This window comes from Cucurbita moschata, unplaced genomic scaffold, assembly GCF_002738365.1.
Source record: "Cucurbita moschata cultivar Rifu unplaced genomic scaffold, Cmos_1.0 Cmo_Scf00001, whole genome shotgun sequence".
Lineage (NCBI taxonomy): Eukaryota > Viridiplantae > Streptophyta > Magnoliopsida > Cucurbitales > Cucurbitaceae > Cucurbita > Cucurbita moschata.
The window spans coordinates 10237064-10260053 of NW_019268517.1; the positions used below are offsets into that span (position 1 = coordinate 10237064).

Here is a 22990-nt window from a genome sequence, read left to right on the forward strand (position 1 = left end):
TTTTTTTTTTTTTTTTGAGAGACAATTTCATTGATGATTGAAATTTACAAAAGGGATGTATAATCTGTGGTATTTACAAAAGACCTTCCCAATTTTGCAATGAAGGAGGTATAACTATAGGTAGTAAAAATATTAGACAGTTTACACCAAGATATAACTTAGTAAACAATATTGTCGAATAGTTTTATGTAGGTCTGTCTTTTCTGCAAATATTCTCTGATTTCTTTCTTACCCCCGATAGTCAAGCGTATACTTTGCATAGTTCAAAATCCAAGTGTGGTAAACCAATTTCTTAGTAAGATCACTATTTAAACAATAATATTAATGATGATGACATTGTCGTTTATGATTGATAGATAAAACAACACAACGTAGTTTTGTCCATAGGATTTGATTTATGAGGACTCAACCGGGAATCGAACAGTCGATTGTGCTTGGTACATTGATTGTGAAAGGATTACAAAACAGTGGACAGCAAGTGGAATGCAAAGAGAAATAAAAAAATTAAGTAATATATATAATACAAAATGCATATGATTGGGATTATTAAGCTTTTCTGCAACGTTCTGTTAACCCTATGTTCTTGGCTTATTCCAGGGAGGAGCAATCGGAGATTGACGTGACTTCCGGATTATATGTTTTGTTCGGATCAGGTAAAAACACTTATTCTTTTATGATAACTGCTGCCGCGCTATTTCCTTTTCTAGCGAGGGATTTCTTCTGATGACCACTTTACTTCTTCTGCATCTTAATAATTCACATGCATAATCCATACAACATATATAAGCTCATTACTCGCGTAGTTTTAAAATTTCAGCTTCATTTCTTTTTTCTTTTTTCTTTTTTCTTTTTCAAAAATAAAAACTAAATGTCCTATATTTTTTGTTTTCGTTTTTCTAAAAGCAGAAACCACTAATTCTTTACAAATGTAGCAATTGGTCCCTCTGATTTAAATTGTGTAATGAAAATATTGCTAAAAATTAACTTTTAATTTTAATGATGGTAGGGGACTTAATTTACAAATCTGAAGATAATTTGTTAAGTTTCACATTAAATTGTTACAAATTTGTAAGTGCATAGACTAAATGGTTATTTTTTCTAAGTTCAGAGACAAAAAATATACTTAACCTTGGTTTTTTTTTTTTTTTCCAGTGGTCATACTCTAATTTTATTTTGCATTCTAAAAATTGAATATAATTTTTAAATATTTTATTAGCTTAATTATTGAAAATTTTCATTATATTGATCTTTATAATTTATTAGATTGAATACTGAAAAAAAAAAATAGAGGGAGGTGTGAGGGCAATGGAAGCGAGAAGATGTTGGATGTTTGTGTGTTGGAAAATAAAAAACTGTTTTTTTTTTTTTTGTTTTTTTAGAGCGATGTATAAAAGTTATAGATTATGAAGAAAGGTAATCTATATAGAAAGATAAGCTAGAGCGAGGGAGTTACTTCTGAGTAGAACTTTGTGAATGTCAATAGAAGGAAACTGGGATTTTGAAAAAAACAAAAGCCTCGAGGCTTTGTTTGAAAACGTTTTTTTTTTCTCTTTTCGTTTCTATTTTTTTAAGAAAACAACACCAAGCATATTCCATTCCTAACTTTAGGAATACAAAGACAATATGTTGGGTAATGTTTTCTTTCTGTTTTTGGGCTGCAACTTTATTTTTACCTTTTCATTTCTTAAAAACAATGTGTGATAATTTATTTAGTTCACTTTTTCCATACATTCTGGAAGTTTTAAATTTTTAGAAAAAACCAAAGTTCTTAGGAACAAAATTTTGTTTCTCAACAAGCTACCCTTAGAAGCCACCCTTTAAATGCAGATTTGTTTTCTAGTTAAATAAGTGATGCATATCTTTCTATTGCTGATTGTAAATATATATACATTGTTTGTGTTTTTTAAATAGAAAATCATGAACTAAAAAAAAAAGAACGCAATGGAACCGACCTTTATGTGGGAAACCAAACATTTCTAATAATGATGTTTAACCTACTCTATTATGGTAATGAAATATAATTTCTAGAATTTTTTTTTCCGTATAATGTTCAAACTGTTCTAATAATTTTTTTTCGTATAAATTTATTTAAATGTTATAAAGAAAATTTTAGAGGTAGGAGTTTGAGAAAAGTAGGACAGAGAGATCGAAGGAAAGAGAATTTAGAAATTGATATATTATAGAGAGAAGGAAAGGCTTTAGAGAAGAGATTGTGTTGGAAAGAAAGCAAATTTAGAGAGCGAAGTATAAGTTAGAAAAAGAATAGTTTTGAAGGGTGTCTGACATATGTGGTGCAACAGGTCTGTTGCTGACTTTTATTCTGTCAATTTACATATTGCAATCATCGAAGGAGAAGTTAGCAAGGTACGTATAAATTTGGGGATATGATTAATAGGAATAAAGATTATTGGGGTTTAACTGGTTCCCTTTTTTGTTGATATTACTCCAGGTTTGTAAGAGAAACGGTAGTTGAAAGCAGCATTCCTGGCGTAGGAGTGGCAAAAGTCGAATAGACTCACTACAACTCACTCCGTCCTACTCCTTAGGGTTAGGCTCCATTACGTCCATTCAAGGAAGCTCAATTACAATCACTCCATCGGATTTCACATTTCTTTTGAACACAAAAATGTAACTCTTTATTTTATCTGTATGGTAAGGTGTATATGCAACTCGGAAGACAATTACAGAGACCCTTGTTTTCATTTTCTAGGTCGGGAGAGAATCTTTCTTTTGTACATGAGACTAGACTAGTTGCGTAATTGCCTGCTATTGTAGGCTTCTATACTTTCTACTTTCTGTCTCCATAACTGTCATCTCCATTGGAAACTTCTAGAGAAATGAAACTTTTGTTTGTCCAAAACAGGCAAGTAAATAAACTAATATGTTACATGTCTAGGTAAATTAAAAATCTTATTACTCCGCAAGGATCAAACTTTTGGTTTCGTTTAGTAATAGGCCTAAAACATTTCTTTGTACGTCTTTTTAAACAATTGTTAGCTAAATCAAACTATTTGTTCAAATTTTAAAATAGACTTTGTAAATGTTTATAAAAATCAAATAGTAAATAAATAAACACAAGTGGAAATATTATTTATAAGCTTGAATTTCAAAGAAATAAAATCTTAATAATTCAAAAAATGGTTCAAATTTTTATGAAAAATGTATAGAATTTAATAAATAAATAAGTGAAAAAGTGGTAGATCCCAATAGAATATACGAATCTGTAGACTTTCATGCTCCCATATAGAAAATTCTAACGTAATGACAAAAATATAATGTTAACTAAGGGTGGTAGTGCAGGCGGCTAGCAATATAGAACTATATTTCCAGTCGTGGGCACAATAATGGTTTCCCAGAAGCCAATAGTTAGAACTAGTGGTTAAATAAATATGTGGGCTACCTAATTTTGAGTTTTGAAAGAGATTACGTTCATTATTTAGTTTGAATTTGGTGGAAATATAATAATGAGGTAAGAACATCGTGAAGTGAAGTATGCGTGTGCGGTGTGCTGGTGGTCATATGTTATGTTAATGCATAAAACTTAAACAAAAAATGGTATTAAATGATGAAATATTATATATATAGAGATACATACCTGGAAGGAATATGGGGAACTGAGATTGGTCAGGAAGCGTCTTTCCGCACAAGAGAATGGGCAGTTGGTTGGTGGGTAGTTGTTGCTTCCGTCTACACATTCGACCAAAAGATCCTTTAACAAACTAAACAACTACTTCCTTCCTTCCCTTGACATGTTAGAATGTGGCATTCACGTTTTACCACACTCATAAAAGTTCAACCTCTATTCCAAATATTAGTAAACAATTTATTAGAATCTTACTATTTTTGGTTTCATTCCATTCCCATTCGTGGTCTCATTCCAGTGAGAATATCGCTCCCCAACACCCTGAAAAATGAAATTATGAGGCCATAATCACAATTCCATACCCATTCGGAATTCATATATAATAAGAAGCAATATAATAAGAAGCAACATGAAATTATATGAAGTGGAGTATATAAACTATACGCAATCAAAGTTCTCAAATAAAATTAATCACTTCTATTATTTGGAGATTTTGCTCCATACGATTTCAAAGCATAGTTATACCACATCAATCATGCTAAAAAAAGTTGAGCATTCAATCTGTCAGGAACTCGAGAATTCCATGAGTAAGAATTTCTTTTACTTATTGGTAGTTACTTCCAAGTCTTCTTGCCCTAAAAAACAACATGCCATTTCTAATTTAGCAAGAGAATAATGTGTATACCCTCACCTATAACCGAAATTCAAACAATCGTTGAGGAATTTGAGCTTGTTTCACAAATATCAACGGCCGGTTGCTACAATAATTGAAGGGGATGGCCAGATCTAATAATAATTGATTAACTCCTTACTCCAGCTAACTGAGTCATGAACATATCCGACTTTCTTTTATTTTCCCTTAAATTTCATTTCAGCACAGTGATCATATGGAGTCTACTAGTTTTGGTTACTTGACAGGCATAAAAATAATTTCTAGGCAATTTTTATTTTATCATATACGACTTCAAACGAGTTATTTGTAAATGTTGCGTTTCTGTTCAATCACGAGACAAAACTATATTAGAAAAAGAAGAAACCGTTACAATCCCAAAAATAATTAACTAAAAATATTTTCATAAAGTTTTTATTCAAAGGCGTAAAGGAGATGGTTAATAACAAACTCAAATGTTTGTTTCCTATCTGAAATAACTTGTGGTTCCTTCTAATAAATTTTTGTGAGGATTTCAAAACTACTATTAGATTGTTCCAACAAAAAATTGGTTACTTAAAAAGACTTATTTGGAACAATAACTTAAGTTATAAAAAAAAAGGTTTCTTGTGTAATTTAATTTTTTTTTACTAAATTAATAAAAATATTCTAGTTTTGAATAAAAATGGCTAATATTTTGTTTAAAAAATATTATTAAATTTTAAATATATTTTATTAATACTCTTCAAATTTTATTAAAAAAAGAATAAAAAATATATTTATTATTAAGAGTACGTCGGTTTGAAAAATAATTAAAAAAATTTAAAAGTAGCAATAACATTATTTATTTGGGTAAAAAGAAAGCAAATTAAAATATTTCTTATCGTCAATATATAGATTAAAATGTCTATCGATACTTCATAGATTAAATACAAACATTTTAATGTTATTTTGAAAAGTTTATAAATATTTTTTAAATATGATCTAGCTATAAAAGTATTTTTAAATATTTTTAAATAGTTTAAAGTTGTTTTTTAGGTTTTAAAAAAAGATTAATAGTATTTTAAAACTTTCTTTTTTAAAAAAATTTAGGGTTTTAATGAAACTTTTATAATTCAATTACAATTTTTTGGAACACTATTATTTAAAGTATATTTTTCAAACCATTTTGAAATTTCAAATGTATTTTTGAAACATCTCTCCATACAAAACAAAACTAAGGATAAAGTTAATTTTTAGTATTTTTTAAGTTTTCTGCTTATCTTTTTAGACTTATTTATTTATTATTGAATAATTTTATAAGAAAGCACAAAATTGAAGGATATTTTTAATAAAACAATTTCAAGAACATTTTTTCAAACTCAAGTTTTGTTCCCAAAAGTAAGTTCGGAAGGGTAACAATAGGAAGTAGAATAAGAATGTATGAGTTTCTTTTTAGTCAGTAATACTGGCAGTTCTATTCTCCTCAATTTAAGTTTTTTCATCTGTTTTCAAATTGATTTCACGTATGAACATAACATTGTTTAGCTCTGAATTTATTTAACGTACCTGTAACTAATTACAAGATGCCTCCGGTGGATCCCTCCGATTGTGGGAGCAAGATCGTCACCTGAAAATAGCAAGATTTCAGAATTAATTAGTGCTAACAAATCTTCTCTCTCTTAACAGGGCTGTCGAGATGGAAATATACCAATATGTCCAATACGAATGTAAATTATAAAAAATATATTGAATTCGATGGGACGAAACAATTCATGTGCTGCTATTTTAGATTACTTAATAAGTTGCATGTCTTTTAACACGATATACTTACCTACAAGTCAGGAGGTATCTTGATTGAGAAATTCCAAACATGTTCGAGGACTTACAGTGAAATTCCAAGCATTAGACGTCTTTTCTAATATACTCAAGGTAGGTTGTTTGACATTGGGTGAGAAAGGTGTCGCCCCTCTCACTCGCGTGGAACACCTTGAACCTAAATATAGGTCTCATGATTTACCTTGCACTCTCAAGATGTCGAAGGTGGGCTAATCGACGATATGTAATTGCATACAGATCTCTGAGTCTCTATGGTTTCATAAATACGTCTAGGAAATACAATGACAGGCAGTTCCCAAGAGGTAGCTTTGAATATCCTCTTGGCCAAACACTGTAATGGAGAAAACAATGACGGGAGTGATAGACTGTCCAAGCAATTATAATTCATTCCCTAAGAAACCAGAATCCTTCTTTCTAATTCAAAGTTCCTATGTTGGTAATATATACGGTATAGTTTCCACGTGAAAGTGCTTCTAATCGCTGATACTTAGAGCATAGATTTCCTTAGCAACTTTGACACTAGCTAACCTAACCTCATACCACGGTAGGGGAGCCGGTGAAGATGATTACAACTATTCGAGTAAGTACGAACTACTATTACGCATTGCACTGAACCATTATGTTGACCAGGGACAAATGTAGTACAGGAACTCTAAGAGAATAAATTTAAATCTTATGGTGCGTATAGTCACCTATGCATGTACATAGCATGAACAGCTAACTAAAACTTGGACCGCTAGAAGGGGCGGTAATAATGCGAGAAAGAGAACAAAACATAATGTTATTCATAAACCTTTGTTTCGATTTTGATGTATGGGATGAAAAGAAAGAAACAACCGAATTGAAATGCCAATTCGCACGGAAGACTAAAAGAAAAAGAGGCATCTCGGTTTCTAGATGCCATGTCACATGAGGAAAAAGTCTTGATAAACCGATTGGTGAGGAGACGAACCGTGAGAGTTTAATAAGAACTTAGTCAATTAGATAGCAAAGTCATCTCTGGAATTCAATATAGATCGCGTGGAAAGCCAAAGAATTTCACTAACCACTTAATCACCAAATTGAACAAACTTACTCACACTTGAAGCAAAAATGCGAGTCGAAATCCAAAAAACTGACTCGAACTTCTCTGTTAGTTTTGTGACGATCGACCGTATGGTAAAGTTAAAACCAAGGTACTTATCTTCACTACCGTGCTCTAGAAACGAAAGACGGCACACGGTATTCGGAACCAAAGGATCAGCAACCGGAGAGACTCTTGATGTGTATAAACATTGCGAGCGACCAGCCACCACTTATTACTAGATCAGTTACTTCTGGCAATCATCGCGTGGAGCGAAATTGTAAACCTTCGTTCTTGCACACAGACTGTTCTTAGTCCTATAAGGTTTTTACTATGTACGAAGGCAGAGTTTCATTAATATATCACAGTTTCGACTGTTGAATTGCCTCCTAAGGAAATAAAAACAGAATTGGAGTGGCGTTAGACAGACTTCTCAATCGGCTAAACTAACGGAGCGGAAACTCCAACGAACTCTATCGTCCAGATTTATGTCTAAGCTCGTCATTCACAATTTAATTTTCTTATACAAAGAAACTTACTCCATACACACATAACGAAAGGGAAAAATAGAAAAAAGGATGAAGAAAGTAGTAGTACCTGGTGTACAAGTGACCATCGCCGCCGCCGATGCTGCAAACTGGTAGCAATGACTATTCGCTATTGAAAACTCTAATAGAAACGGAAAAAGGAGAAACAACTCGACTTAGGATCTCATGATTCTCATCGCTTTTAAGAGATATAATCATTCCAAATGCAGTAATATTACTAGAACAAGAAAGCGAACCTGAGCATTTGCCGATTATTGCATTTTCTTGATTCAGATCTGCGGAGTTTCATGATGGAGGAGTAGTGAGAAGCCTGAGCAACCAGGTAGCAAAACGAGAAGAACGGCGCGAAGTGCGAGAGGCAATAGTGCGCGACAGAGACGAGACTAGAGTACGTCTCCGGACGCAGCGTGTGCTTCTGAATAATTGGCGGCAAGAATCTTCCTCGCTCTTATATATATATATATTCAGCAACCCGCTAATTCAGTTGCAAACAAATAGCTGATACGTTTCGATTTTCGCGCCCTTCTCATCCACTGACACGTTCGGCGCGTCCGCCAAAGAGAAGCCAACTGTAAACTGACGTGGATTTTATTGAATATTCAGTGGGTTCTTCTTCCCATGAAATTCGAATAATCATGTACAAATTTTTTACACTTTTTCATTTTTTTCATCTGTATATATATTTATTTTATTTTTCTATTTTTTTATTTATTTCCAGAAATAATAATAATAATAATAATAATAATTCTTATGCTCCATATTTTTTTTTCCCTTTTTTCCCTCTATTTTCAAAGATAAATAATTTATTTAAGGCCAAAACGGATGCCCTCGGCCTCGGCCTCGACTTCATCTCTCTTGTCTCCGACCTCGGCTTTGGCTCGATTTCAGTTCAAAGATGAGGTAGATGGAGTCCAATTTTTTACAATTTATGTCAAGTTTTCTGATCATAATTTAGAATCTTAATACGACATTTAATAGTCCCAGCATTCTCCTACGATACAGTCAGGTTACCTAATTCTCGCTTCTTAAGAGTGAAAATTATTCCATAAACCAACGCGAGTCTTTCAAATATGATTTGTCCTTATTCATATACATCATAGAAAATTCTTACGATTAAGCGACTAAAAAGAAAGATGTATATTGTTAGTATACACAGTAACTTTCAATTTTTGAAGTCTTTTTTAATCATTCTATTTTCAAAATTACTCTCACATGTGATCTTGATTCATTCATGTACTTCTAATCTACTCGGGTGTTACGACGACATTTCGACCCATTAACCCTTCAATCAATATTTTAACAAATTTGTTGTTACCATAATATTTGAAAATATTTATAAAATAATAATGTAAGTTTTAAAATAACAAGAATATTTCTAAAAGAAGGGTGAAATGGAAGGTCCATGTGGGGATAAGAGTGATAAAAGGTAAAGCGATGTGATTAACTTTAGAAAAGAATATGAACCAAGTGAATAAAGAATTGTTCACGTTTTATGCGAAGGAGATGGTCACCATCAGAAGGAGGGTAGGTATTTCCCACGACCACGACCACACCCACTGCCCATCTGCCGACATCTCCCATTTTCATTCGACAACGTTTTCTCTCCCTCTCCTTTGTTTGGCTCCCGTCCTTGTCACACCCTCAATTTATACCTATTTTTATTATTATTATTATTTTTTTCTTTCTCTTTTTGGGTTCAAGTTAAACTTCAAACTTTAAGAAAAGTATTGGATAGGAAAGTCCCACCACATCAGCTGATTTAAGGAATAATCATGGATTTATAATAAAAGAAATATTATTTCGCCGGACACTTTTGAGAAAATCTAAAGCAAAATTATGAGAGCTTATGTTCAAAGTGAACAATATCATACCATTGTAGATAGTCGTGTTAATCTAACATGTATTAGAGTCATGCCTTAAATTTAGTCGTGTCGATAGATTGGTAAATTCTCAAATGTCGAACAAAAGACTTCAAGAGAAAAGGAGTCAAGCCTCTTGAAGGCATGGTAAAAAATGACTAAGATTTCAAAAGAAAAAGGAGTCGAGCCTCGATTAAGGAGAGACATACTTTGTTCGAGGGGGGTGTTGGATAATGAAAGTCCCACCACATCAGCTAATTTAGGAAATGATCATGTATTTATAATTAAGAATACTCTCTCTATTGACATGAGACATTTTGGAAAAGTCCAAAGCAAATACATGAGAACTTATGCTCAAGGTAGACAATATCATATCATTGCTGACAAGTGTAACAAAATTTTAAATGTTTTTAATAAGTTTTTTATGCTTTAAAAAAAAAAATCTAATACAAAATTAAAATTTAAAAATTTATTAGATATTTTTAAACTTTTTAAATTTTATTAGACAAAAGACTTATTATATATTTTTTTTATAAATTTTGTTGAATTTTTTTAAACATAAAATATAAACTTATATTTAACAAATCATTTAATTTTAAAATTTCAATATTTTTAAAGATTTATGTGATATAAAATTAAATATTTTACATACAAAATTAAAAATTTGAAAATAAATTAAAAATTTGTAAAAATTATTAAAGACTAAGTAATATCTGGGTAAAGTGGCTTGAGGGAATCGGCAAAAGAAAATGAGCCAATTATGAATTTTTTACCCGGCATTTTATATTTTAATTAATTCTTAATTTAGTTTATATTTTATTTAATATTAATTTTTGTAACCGAGTTATTATATAAAGAAATTGTGCGTATATTCATGTTGTTCTACTTGACGAACAAAATTAGACCCACTAATTATGAAATTAATTTCTTTTTGGTGACATCTCCACTCATATTAAAATATATTAATAAAATAATAATTTAGCGTTAAATTATAAGTTTAGTTAGTTAGTATTTTTTTATGCCAAATTTTTAAAAATATTTAATAAATTTCAATGTATTTAAAAATTTAAAAAAAAAATCAATAATCTATTAAATATAAATATAAATTATATTTCTAATGAGTTTCGTAAATTTAAAAGTTGATTGATAAAATAAATAATTTAAACTCATTTTGCCAATAGATATTAACTGTTTTTACCAATGTAACATCATCCCTCTTTAACCAATGTGTGATTTCACAATCCACTTCTTGGAGGTAAACGTTCTCCCTAGCACACCGTCCCATGTTTGGCTCTGATACCATCGGTAACAGTTCATGCTTATTTATAGTAAATATTGTCTATTTTAGGCTATCGTTAATCTCACAATCTTATGTGGATTTATTAATTAATTATTTTTTAAATTTTAATTTATTTATGGTGTTTTGTATTTTAATTGGAAAAAAGGTATCCATTGAAGTTAAAGAAAGAACACGCGTATGAAAGGCAAAGCCATCAATCCCTTCGGTCTTTTTTTCACTTTTGGGGTCATAAGGCATTGTTTTTCACATATTTGATGGAAGTGGTGGATCCACAAACTCTATCTCCTACCATTGTATAGTTCCTCTTTTGGCTATATCGCTGCTTCCATTTTTATATCTTATATTTCTATCATTATTTTTCGTCCTTTTCCCTTCATTTTTTATATATATTTTTTTAAACCATTAATCTTAAAAATAACCATAAATGTCTTATCTACTGAAAAGGAGTGTCAAATAGAAAACAAAGCAATAGACCTTAGGGTGAAAAGAAGAATTGAGATGAGAGACGTCCAAGGGGTGGCCCGGGGACGGAGACGGGAAAGCCTTCTTCGACCCCATCCCGACCACCTATTTCATTTCTCGTTCCCTCAAAAATTTCTATTTATTTTTGCAGAGACGGAAGTGGGGATGGTCCACCAAAAATTTACAAGGACCAGGTTCTCAATAGGTATTTTTTTCCATTAATTATTCTTTTTTAAAAAAATTATTTCAAATTAAAAAAAAGAAATATTATATATATATATATATAACGGCCCAAATCCACCGCTAGCAGATATGGTTCTTTTTGGACTTTCCCTTTCGGGCTTCCCCTCAAAGCTTTAAAACACGGAAAGTTTCTACATCCTTATAAATGGTGGTTTGTTCTCCTTCCTAACCAAGGTGAGACATCACAATCCACTCCTTTGAGGCCCAGCATCCTTACTGTCACACCGCCTCAAGTCTACCCCCTTCGGGGAATAGCGAGAAGGCTGACAAATCGTCTGGTGTCTGGCTCTGATACCATTTGTAACCACTCAGATCCACTACTAGCAGATATTATCCTCTTTGGGCTTTTCTTTTCAGGCTTTCCCTTCAAAGTTTTAAAACGCGTATGCCAGGGTAAGATTTCCACACTCTTATAAATCATGATTTGTTCTCCTCCACCAATGTAGGACATCACAATATATATCGGTTCTAATCGAATAAAATGGGATGGTTAATGGCAACGGGGGCGGCTCGAAGGCTTATAATTTGGGATTATAAGTCGTAATGAGATGGGGTGGGGGCAACTCCAAATGGCGACTGAGGCGAATGAGGAGACAGTTTGATGAAATGGCAACTCCAACCATCTACTGCTGGGCCCCACGCCATCAACAATTGTCCATCAAGTTCTTCACTACCACGCTCCTATGACTCTATGACCTACCCTATATACCTATATATAATATTTATATTACTCTCTATTTAATAATTATATTAATGTAGGATTAACTTGTTATTTTATTAATTACTAACGTTATCATGCATGAATAATTTAATGCTATTTCTCGAATAATTAGGGATTCAATTATATATATATATATATACATCAACCACTAACTACTTTGATTATTATTTTTTCATTTTAAAGCTTTCTATATCAAATTAATTGCTGATCTCACCCTTTAACCGCGTGACATTGAATTGTATAATTTTTTTTTTGTCCCATCCACTGAAACAAATGTAACTATTTAGATTTTCACCATAAAAATTTTGTTAACGGAGGTAAAAGTTGATCGGAGTTTGGAATATTTTTTAGATTAAACTTGAAGGTAAATTTTATACACGTGACTTTCAAAATTAGGAGTACTTAAAGATTATGTAAAGTTGAGTTGGCACATTTTTTAACCCAACCCAAATATCTTTATCATAAATTAATCTTTCTAACCTTGTTATTAAATAATGAATTCAAGAGCCAATTCTAATTATTTAGATAGTTAATAAAAAATGTTAAAATGTAAAAAAAAAATAATTAAGACTTACAAATGGAACTATTTAAATTTTCGTCATAATTTTTTTTTTTAACGGAGGCAAAAATTACTTTGGGAAGTTGGAATATTTTTTTAGCTTAAACTTGAAGGTAAATTTTATACACGTGACTTTCAAAATTAGGAGTGTTTAAGGATTATATAGGGTCGAGTTGGAACATTTTTTTAACCCAATCCAAATGTTTTTATTATAAATTAACCTAATTTTTTAGATTGTAATTTTTTTAACTCGGTTATTAAACAATAAATTCAAGAGTGAATTATAATTCTTTAGATAGTTAATAAAAAAAAAGGGTTAAAATTAAGACTTACAGATATACCTGAGTTTTTACCGACTTTGGTCATTTAGGTTAATTTTTTAATTAATTAAACTAAAGTAACTAATTGTCACTGTTTTTTTTTTTAATTAGAATTAGAATTAATTAAAAAATTATACATCATAATAAATGTATCCAAAAAATTAAAAATTAAAATATATATTTTTAATATGATAATGTGAATAGAAAGCGAATCATAGCATGGGTTTGTCTGAATCCGATACGATTAATTCCACCAAAAGCAATTGCAACGAGAACGTCAAAACCACTCATGCGACTTACATCTCAACCCTCCACGTGTGCAATTATTATTGGATAAGAAATGTTTTAAATTTTAATTTATTTTTGGGGTTTTGAATTTTCATTTCAAAATTATCCCAAGTCCTCGTCGGAACAGAACTTGGAATTATCTCGCAGCAGAGTGCTTCTTTCTCCTCAGTGGGTAGAGAGAGAGAGAGAGAGAAAGTGCCGTTTCTAGTGAGAGAAACGTAGAGCTTTACTCTATTTGTTTTCCTTCCCTCTTATGGCTTAAGATTCTTGTTCAACTATGGCAATAAGAATCAAGCTCCAGGCTCCAAGTTAGATAACGACCCCATGGATTTTTGCGGACGAAAAGTTTCCTCGGAATTTTTGGCGTCAACTGTAAGTTATTTTGTTTGATTATTTTGCTAGGGTTAGGCGGACGAGAAGGCTTTGAAATCAAGCAAAGCTATGCGCAGAGTCACAAACTGGTGATTTGCCGGATGTTTTACAAGGATTAAATACTGTCCGGTAGATTGAAAAAAAGGGGGAAAAGCTATGAACATAGCTTATTTCTTATAAGAACTGCTTTTCTTTCATCTGTATAAGCTTTTTCTGCTCTGAATGGTTCATATATGTAACCGAGTATCAATGGTTACAACAGCTGAGATTTAGTTTGGTGATTTTAAGACGTTCTTCTATTGGAAACCGAGATATGTGAATGAGTGATAATCACAGACTCGTCGGATTGAAGTAAGTAAGCGTTTAAGTATGAGAAATTCGGGAATTATTTGAGGTTGCAGTATGAGTTATAACGAGAAGAATCGAGGTAGAGATGGTAGGGAAACCGAGCAGCAGCCAGTTAAGAGGAACTCTGTTGACGCAGAACGGAAATCGGTCAGCCAAAATGGATCCATTACGGCTCAACAGTTGACGATTGATGAGAATCTTCTTGTCGACCCGAAATTACTATTCATTGGATCCAAGATTGGCGAGGGTGCTCATGGGAAGGTTTATGAAGGCAGGTCAGTGTGTAAACATTGTTGTTTTTTACAGCCTTTGATTGAAGAACCTGATAATTTAGCAATTTGCATTTGTAGGTAATTTGTTGTCATAATGAGTCTAATTTCATATGTATCGAACTGCGAATCCGATATGCTTTTACTTAAGTCCGTCCCGCACATAAATCTCTTAGAATTTGCACTTAGGAACGGTTTTGTGTGTCCTGATTCTCGAGTCACCGTGGCTCTAACCTACGTGTAAAGATGGTTTGTGCTCGACAATTACTGAACAAATTACGTAAACAGATTATTATTGCCATGTAACTAAGCCTGTTTTGGTCTTAATTAGTTCATGCTTCGAATTCTTGCACGACGTTTTCCACTTGTTCGATGTTTTCCCATTTGTAATTTTTGCAGGTATCGGAACAAAATCGTTGCCATTAAAGTTCTCCATCGAGGGAGTACTCCGGAAGAAAGAGCAGCACTAGAGAACCGTTTTGCTCGTGAAGTTAATATGATGTCCCGGGTAAAACATGACAATCTTGTCAAGGTGAGGAAACCAAATGGCTTGTTTTCATCAGTGGTTCAATACTTCTTGTTGTATACACATTCAATGTTTTATACTTTACCAAATATAGCAAGATATTTGCTTTGCAGTTTATTGGAGCTTGTAAAGAACCACTAATGGTGATAGTTACAGAGCTATTACCAGGAATGTCACTGAGGAAGTATCTGATGAATAATCGTAAGCAACGGCTGGATCCTCGGTTGGCTATTAACTTTGCTTTGGATGTTGCTCGTGCTATGGATTGTCTACATGCCAATGGGATTATACATAGAGATCTGAAACCCGGTATGCTCGGTCGAGTGTCCTTTCTATTATAAGCTAGAGAACATGTAGTATAGCAATTTGTGGTGAACTTGCAAATTCATGAAGGTTCTCTTGTCGATTTTGCCTAACTATGCTCCTCGTCTGTACTTTTTCACGTGTTTGTATGTAATTTATCATTGTTTCCAAACTCGAACGGGGATTTTCTATGTTTCAATTCTGTGGCTGTTTTACTGTGGTCTGAGCATGTAACCAGTAACAATCTACAAAGCTTTTCAATTTAGAACAAATAGGCATATATATCGGTTCTCTTAATATGTCATATTACTTACGATGTAGACAATTTGTTGCTTACGGCAAACCAAAGGTCTGTGAAGCTTGCAGACTTTGGCCTTGCTAGAGAAGAATCTGTGACTGAGATGATGACTGCAGAAACAGGGACTTACCGCTGGATGGCTCCTGAGGTGTTTTTCTTTGAACTCTTTGTTAATGAAACCAAGTGCATTACCCATAATATTGCTATTCGAAAGATCAAAGTTTTAGGTCTAATTATTGGCATTTCATTGTTATTGTTAAGTTGTAAGAACTTTATGCATCTTTAAATGAACACGACTCTCCCTCTTCTCCAGATCCATAATCTCGATGTCGAGTGGTTTGTCGATCTGTTTTTGGAGGATTACTTGTTGATTGGTTTGTGAATCCTGCACAGTTTCTTTCTAAGATGAAGTTTTATTGGCTATCTTGTCTGTCCCTGTAGTTGTATAGCACTGTGACCTTGCGCCAGGGAGAGAAGAAGCATTACAACAACAAGGTCGATGTATACAGCTTTGGAATTGTCTTATGGGAACTCTTGACGAATCGAATGCCATTTGAAGGGATGTCCAATTTGCAAGCTGCATATGCTGCTGCTTTCAAGGTACTAAAAGCTGCAATTTTTTTATTCTGTTCATCTTATCACATATTTGTTCAGATTCAATCGCATGCAATAAACGGTTGAGGATTGTTGGGAAAGGAGTCACAGATTGGCTAATTAAAGGGTTGATCATGGGTTTATAAGTAAGGAATACTATTTCCATTGGTATTGGTATGAGGCTTTTTGGAGAAACTAAAAGCAAAGCCATGAGAACTTATGCTCAAAGTGGACAATATTATACTATTGTGGAGAGTCGTGATTCCTAACATAGTATTAGAGTCATGCCCTTAACTTAGCCATGTCAATGGAATTCTCAAATGTCGAACAAAGAAGTTGTGAACCTCGAACGTATAGTCAAGTGTCAAATGGAAGATGTATTTTGTTCAAGGGCTTCAGACAAAGAGTCGAGCCTCGGTTAAGGAGAGGCTGTTCGAGGGTAGAGGAGGCTCTATGGTGTACATTGTTCAAGGTTAGGATTGTTGGGAAAGGAGTCCCACATCGGCTAATTAAAGGGTTGATCGTAGGTTTATAAGTAAGGAATATATCTCTGTTGGTATGAGGTTTTTTGGAGAAACTAAAAGCAAAGCCACGAGAGTTTATGCTCAAACTGAACAATATTATACTATCCATGTTCTTTTGGACTGTTTTCTTCTGTCATATTATACGTTTGTTTTCTGAAATATCTAACCTAACCATTTGAGGCTATGGTCTGGAAATGCAGCAAGAGAGGCCTAGTATTCCAGGCGACATACCTCCTGATCTAGCATTTATAGTTCAGTCGTGTTGGGTTGAAGATCCCAACATGAGGCCCAGCTTCAGCCAGATCATCCGGATGCTTAATGAATATCTATTTACACTCCCACCTCCTTTGTTATCTTCACAAGCATCTTATACAACCGAGACAGCAACGACTAGCGACGGTGCTGTAACCGAGTTCTCCGCTCGAGCAAGAGGAAAGTTTGGATTCCTTCGCCAACTGTTTGCTGCTAAAAAGGCTAAGGGCTCGCAATAAGGGGTATAATTTTTGAATAGCTTGTTCTCTTTTCCACATGGAGAAAAAGACATGCCTGTGGTAGTGTATCCATATGTATTTTGACTACCCGGATTCTAGGACTCAAAGACGATGATGAATACAATGAAGGCTGTGGAAAAGAGAGGATGTCAATGGGAGAACCCATTCACCAAATAATTGTTCAACTGATTTGGGTTGTAAAGCCACATTGCTAATTTGCTAAATATTAAGGATATATCATACTCATGTGTAGAGTATCTGACTCGTAGTGGATAAAACGTCAATTATCATTCTAAAATGGATCGTTTAATCTTTCTTCGAAGACTAGGGTAATATTTAGAGGTTTTTTTTTTAAATTTCTTTTTAATTTTTTTAAATTTTAGAGACGGAAGAGTAGTATGTTTCAAGTTTCTAAGATCAATTAGAAATAGAATTCAATAAACTAGGATTGAAGCCCCTCGGTCGAATAGCCTTTATTGTTGCCTGTATAGCTTGATAGGGCGGAGACCTAGCAACGCAGTCTAGGCACAGATCTTTGGTATTGGATGCATCGGTAGGTTGTGTCGAGTCAAATCAACTCCGTTTTTTCATTAAAGAAAAGAAATCTTTTCCCATTCTGGGGCTTCTCTTTCTTTGGTTCGTTAGGTTGTGTCGAGTCAAATTAGCTTCGTTTTTTCATTACAGAAAAGAGATCTTTTTCCACCTTTTCTAGGGCTTCTCCTTTGGTTCAAAGCATTTTTGTAAATTTTTGAAGTCCCAAACTTCTATGAAATTTGTACCCATAAATGGCCTATTTATAAGATCATATGGGCAAACTAGAAAGTTATTTGTGTCATTAAAATTCTAATCATAGGGTTAGATGATAGAGAAGCTACATAATTGGCTTCTTTGTACTTGTGCAATCCATCACCATTTTCACTTAGGGTGCTATATGTAATTAGCGTGCTAATTAACGTTTTGTTAGATTTTAGTTATTTTGAACGTTCTCGGCTCATTCTTCCATAACTCGAGCTCAAGGATGGAAGAGATAAGAAATCCCTATAAAAAATGTCATTAGAAATTCATAATCGAATCGATTATCTTCATGCATAAGGATACTGCACTACCAATTTTTTTAAAAAAATTAAAAAAAAACTTACAAAAACATACGAAAGGTGGAAAGTTTAATGATATTTTTCAAATATTTTTGAAGATATTTTTTATGGATTTTATTGAAATAAAAGTAGAGATATTTATATTAATTTAGCCCATATAAAATCCACCACTCATTTTCTGCCACGTAACCACCCCAAACTAAACCAATATGGATAATTTCTGACCCTAACCTCCTCCAGCCTCCATTCTCAAGTATCGGTTTTTTTTCTCTCTAAATACAAAATCTTAAAAAGGAAAAAAGAAAAAGAAAACAAAAAAGGTGTCAATAAAGTTGGATATTTTGGTTGGCAACTTGGCAGGCAGCGATATTTCCCTTATCCTTTACCTACACACACTAATATCTACATGTTAGCACACCTCTGCTGTCTACTCAAAAGGTATGGACTCGTTGCCCAATCACCAGCTTCCACGATTCCCAAAATCCTATTTTTTTAATTCCCACAAAATCCCAATCTTAGATATTAATTAAAGCTCTGAACTGCCCACTGATTTTGGAACTCAATAAAAAAGATAAACCTCAAACCATCATTCCATCACCTCCTTCCTTTATCTTTACCTTCAAAAATTCCTCCACACCCGTGAAGTTATGGACCCAAATTTGCCACGCCGGCTTCTGGCCACTGAGCCAGTGCCGGGGAACACCACGGCTAATTCCTCGTATTATGTCGGGGAGATGAACCTCGACGCTCACATGGTGGTGATTCTGGCGGCGCTCTTATTTGCACTAATTGGAGCTCTTGGTGTTAACTCTCTTGTACGCTGCGTTTTGAGCCTCGGCTTCCGGTTTCGAGAGAGGCCGGAGGAGACGGCGGCGCGTTTGGCGGCGATTGGGCTTAAGAAGCGAGAACTTAGTCAGATTCCGGTTGGGGTTTATGGAAGTGATTGTGCGAAAATTAAGGGTACGGATTGCGCGATTTGCCTTGGGGAGTTTGAAGTGGGCGACAAGGTTAGAATGTTGCCTAATTGTAACCATGGATTCCACGTCAGATGTATTGACACGTGGCTGTTATCTCACTCCTCTTGCCCCAACTGTCGCCATTCGTTGCTGCTGCCACCGGTTAAAGGGAAACGAGACGGCGCTACTGTTTCGCCGCCGCAACCGCCGCCGCAGGGCTCTGCTTCAAGCCACGTCGTTGTGGTCGTAGAGGGCGGTGGCAATTAGCTAAGCCACGGACTGTTCTGATATTTCCGTACGTTTTTTATTTTTTGGAAGAGCCTTTCTTTGTGGTTGGAATTTTGTGTACATACTCCATAGACAACAAAACATGGGAAGGATTTTTTTTTTTTTTTTTGAGGGTTAAGTTATTAAAAAATAAATATTCTTAATTTTGTAATTTGTTTAAAAAATATAATTATATTATTTTAAAAACTTATCTAAAATTTATATATCATTTCACGTTAATTTTTCATTCAATATTTTAAAATTTATATTTAATATTATTTGGGAATATTTTTATTTAGGAAAAAAAAGGAGACATCAATCATTTTTAGACCCAAAAAAAGTTTAATATTAGCTTCCAAAATTTTAATTTTTTAATTAAACGTTTGAGTTTATTATTTAATAAAAATTAAGGTACTATGGGCCAAAAGGGCCCGTTTAGATTGGGCCCACAATGAAGCTTTAAAGAATTATGATGAGGCGGTGGAGCCCATTAAGATTTGTTGGGCCGGCCCAAATAATGAGTTGAACCACTTCGGATACTTTGGTCAGTATCACAATGACCGGTTCCATTCATTCTGATTTAATTTATCGTGCTTCGCTTTCTTCAGTCGTGGAAGTGGCAGTGGCAGTGGCTGTGTCGTTGCAATGGCGTTAGGTCACCGGCGGTCATGGAAAATCACGGTACATGCGAAGGTGAACAACCTTTATATCAAGTTCAAGGCCACCGTGAAACGTCCGTCGGGAAAATTCCGAAGCCTTCTTAATCTGGATAAATTACTCGCCGGACTGGATTCCAAATCGGAGTCTCGGATCCTCGTTCAACAGCATCGGACTTTGAAATCCCGAATTATCAGCTTCGTAAAGAAACATTTCCGGCGTCGCCGATCAAAAACCGGTGTTGGCTTCAAAATGCCGGATCCATACCTAGTCGATGAAACTAAATATCAATCTTGGCGTTTGAGCCGCGCGGTGCGTAAGTTTTTTATGTATCGATTTTGATTGGAATGAGGGTTTCAATTTACGTATTGTCGATTGATTTGCAGGAATCAAGTTGCGCGGCTGTTTTTGGTGTCGGATTGGGTTATTTGCTTGCGGAATTTGGCGCCAGCGCCACAGTGAAGAGAGTCGGTATCATTCCTAGCTTGAGTTCCTTTTTACTTGTGTGCCTTGTTTTATTTGTTTTATTGTTCCACAAATCCAAGTTCCTTTGGGCAATGCTAATGGCTGTGCTTTCTCTTTTACTGCTAGAAATTGACAGATTTCTGGAACTGCTAGATTTAGAGCAATTTTGGTAAAACATTTTTTTTTTGTTCTTTCTTCCTCTTCTCAGATCTTCGTTTTTTTACAAATAAACATATAATTATAAATATAAGTTTGGGAATTATTCGATTTCTTCTTCTTGTTTTCTATTTTATGCTGTTCTTGTTGATACTGTACCACCAAAACTTTAAGCTACTTACAATCAAAGCATATGATGGATCAATGATCCAGTAGAGCTTATAGATGCATTTTGGTTATGGATGAAACTCAATGAAGTCCAAGACAGGACTTGGACTTCATTAGGTGTTGAGTGTTTTTGTTTACTCTCATGGACCGACCTTAAAGTGGTTTTGACGGTTATTGGGTCGAATGGTTGAAAGGGCTTCCCCTCAAAGTTTTAAAAGATATCTATTAGGGAAAGGTTTCAGCACTGGTTCCCTTCTCCAATCGATATGGGATCTCACAATCTACCTCTCTTGGGGGCCTAGCATCCTTGCTGACACACCACTTGATGACTGGGTTTGATACCATTTGTTCTTGGGGGCCTAGCATTATCGATGGCACACCACCTGATGACTGGGTTTGATACCATTTGTTCTTGGGGGCCTAGCATTATCGATGGCACACCACTTGATGACTGAGTTTGATACATTTATGACAGTCTAAGCCCAGCGCTAGCAAATATTGTTCTTTTTGGGCTTTACCTTCCAAGCTACCCCTCAATGTTTTAAAACGCGTCTATTAGGGAGAGATTTTCATTCCGAGAATGTTTCATTTCCCTCTCCAACCGACACCGAAAAGGAAAACATAAGATCATAAAGACAATAGGATGGAGGCGTGTGGTTGGCTTCATGTGCTAACGGTCGGAACGACGCTATGGACTTCCTCTTTACTGTCTAAGCCACTTTTGGGCTTTTAGTCCTGTGGGAGTAAATGAAAACACCCGATATCTAATGGCATCTTGGACTCTAGAGTTTCATCTATAACCATGATGTATTCAAATCTTCTACTATATCTTTTGACGCATTGGAACCCTTGAGGGGTCAACAAGGCCAGTTTGAGCCAACCCTTTGAGGGCTCGGTCAAGCCGATTCATGGCCGACCCTTTTGTGAGATAAGTAAAGTTAAATTATAAATTTAGTTTGTGAATTGTGAGGTTATCGTCACTCCCTTCTCTCGATTTCGATTTAAACCAATCAAGTTACTTGTCGTTCAATAGATCGAGAGTGACTATTCATCTTTTTATTTGAAGAGGCATTCCAAAGTCGATTGCAATCAAGTAAATAGTTGATTGAATTGGTGAAATTTATATAATTTCGACCCTCAACTTTTAAAATTACAAATTTAGTCTAAAAATCAATTAAATTTAAAAACTAAATAGACATTGATATTTTTTCTTTAGTCGTTTTCGGTAGGAAGCACTCGAACATCTTTATATCGTCTTTCTCGTAGAAGTCATCGAGTTGACCGAGAAGTCTTCCTTAAAATCATTACTAGAAAATGGTATACTTTTTGAGGCATTTAAGGTTTTAAATGACTTAATGTCATCTGAAATTGGTTTGGCTTGCTTGGTTTTCAAATCTGGTTGGGAATGCCAAAAACCTGAAAGGGCTCATGTTTGGATTGAAGTCTGAAGCTGAAGTAATAAACTAAGAACTGTTGAAAATTATTATTAATATTTATTGTTGCGTGTGTTGCGAGGAAAACAAATATTAAAATAAATTCAAATGACAAAAAAAAAAAAAGAAAAAAAAAGTGGTGGTGGGGCCCACTTGGGCGCGTGAGACTCCCCTTCCTCTACTCTTCCTCTTCCATTTGTTTTTATTTTTAATTTCATTTTAAAATTATTAAATCAGAAATACGTCAAGTGGGTCCCACCATCCCTTTCAACGTGGCCGTTCCTTACCTTCTCCCCACTCGCTCATCCAGCGGTCCAGATTCGTAGTCAAACACCTATCTCCATAGGTCTTCTTGAAAACTTTTATTATTATTAATTTTCTATAAATAATTATCATTATTGTTATTATAACAATTATTTTTTTTTATAAATAAAATAAAAAATATATTTATATCAACGATTTTCCAACTTTGACTGGGCTGTCACTTCAATCGAGGCAAATGGCAGACTTTTTATTTATATATCCAAAATCACCAATTCACCCTCCTTTTTTAGAAAGAAGAAACTGAAAAAAGGGAGGGTAGTATTGTAAAACAACATGAAAAAACAAAATTTGGTTTTTAATATTAAAAAAAAAAAAAATAAATCGGGGTTCGG

The 22990-nt window shown here is 34.1% G+C and overlaps 3 protein-coding genes across 3 annotated transcripts in view; all 3 read left to right on the forward strand.

The window, feature by feature from the left end:
• The window catches only part of LOC111440559, a 6813-nt gene extending 4025 nt beyond the window's left edge, over window positions 1-2788 (forward strand). Inside the window, exons 7-9 of the mRNA XM_023077568.1 lie at window positions 598-653; window positions 2301-2364; window positions 2450-2788. Of these exons, the coding sequence (XP_022933336.1) occupies window positions 598-653; window positions 2301-2364; window positions 2450-2513 (184 nt within the window). The 3' untranslated portion in view covers window positions 2514-2788. The remainder of the gene's footprint in view (window positions 1-597; window positions 654-2300; window positions 2365-2449) is intronic.
• A 10746-nt stretch (window positions 2789-13534) lies between these two features.
• On the forward strand, window positions 13535-17398 carry LOC111452745 (serine/threonine-protein kinase HT1-like). The gene is made up of 7 exons (XM_023093604.1): window positions 13535-13926; window positions 13973-14408; window positions 14802-14934; window positions 15042-15237; window positions 15553-15677; window positions 15971-16129; window positions 16848-17398. Exons 2-7 carry the CDS (start codon window positions 14188-14190, stop codon window positions 17136-17138), a joined length of 1125 nt encoding a protein of 374 aa, XP_022949372.1. The 5' UTR covers window positions 13535-13926; window positions 13973-14187; the 3' UTR covers window positions 17139-17398.
• A 1246-nt stretch (window positions 17399-18644) lies between these two features.
• Window positions 18645-20752, forward strand: LOC111437007 (RING-H2 finger protein ATL74-like). The gene is made up of 3 exons (XM_023074870.1): window positions 18645-19483; window positions 20064-20424; window positions 20499-20752. The coding sequence occupies exon 1, from the start codon at window positions 18880-18882 to the stop codon at window positions 19453-19455; it is 576 nt and encodes a 191-aa protein (XP_022930638.1). The 5' UTR covers window positions 18645-18879; the 3' UTR covers window positions 19456-19483; window positions 20064-20424; window positions 20499-20752.
• Window positions 20753-22990: the final 2238 nt, after the last annotated feature.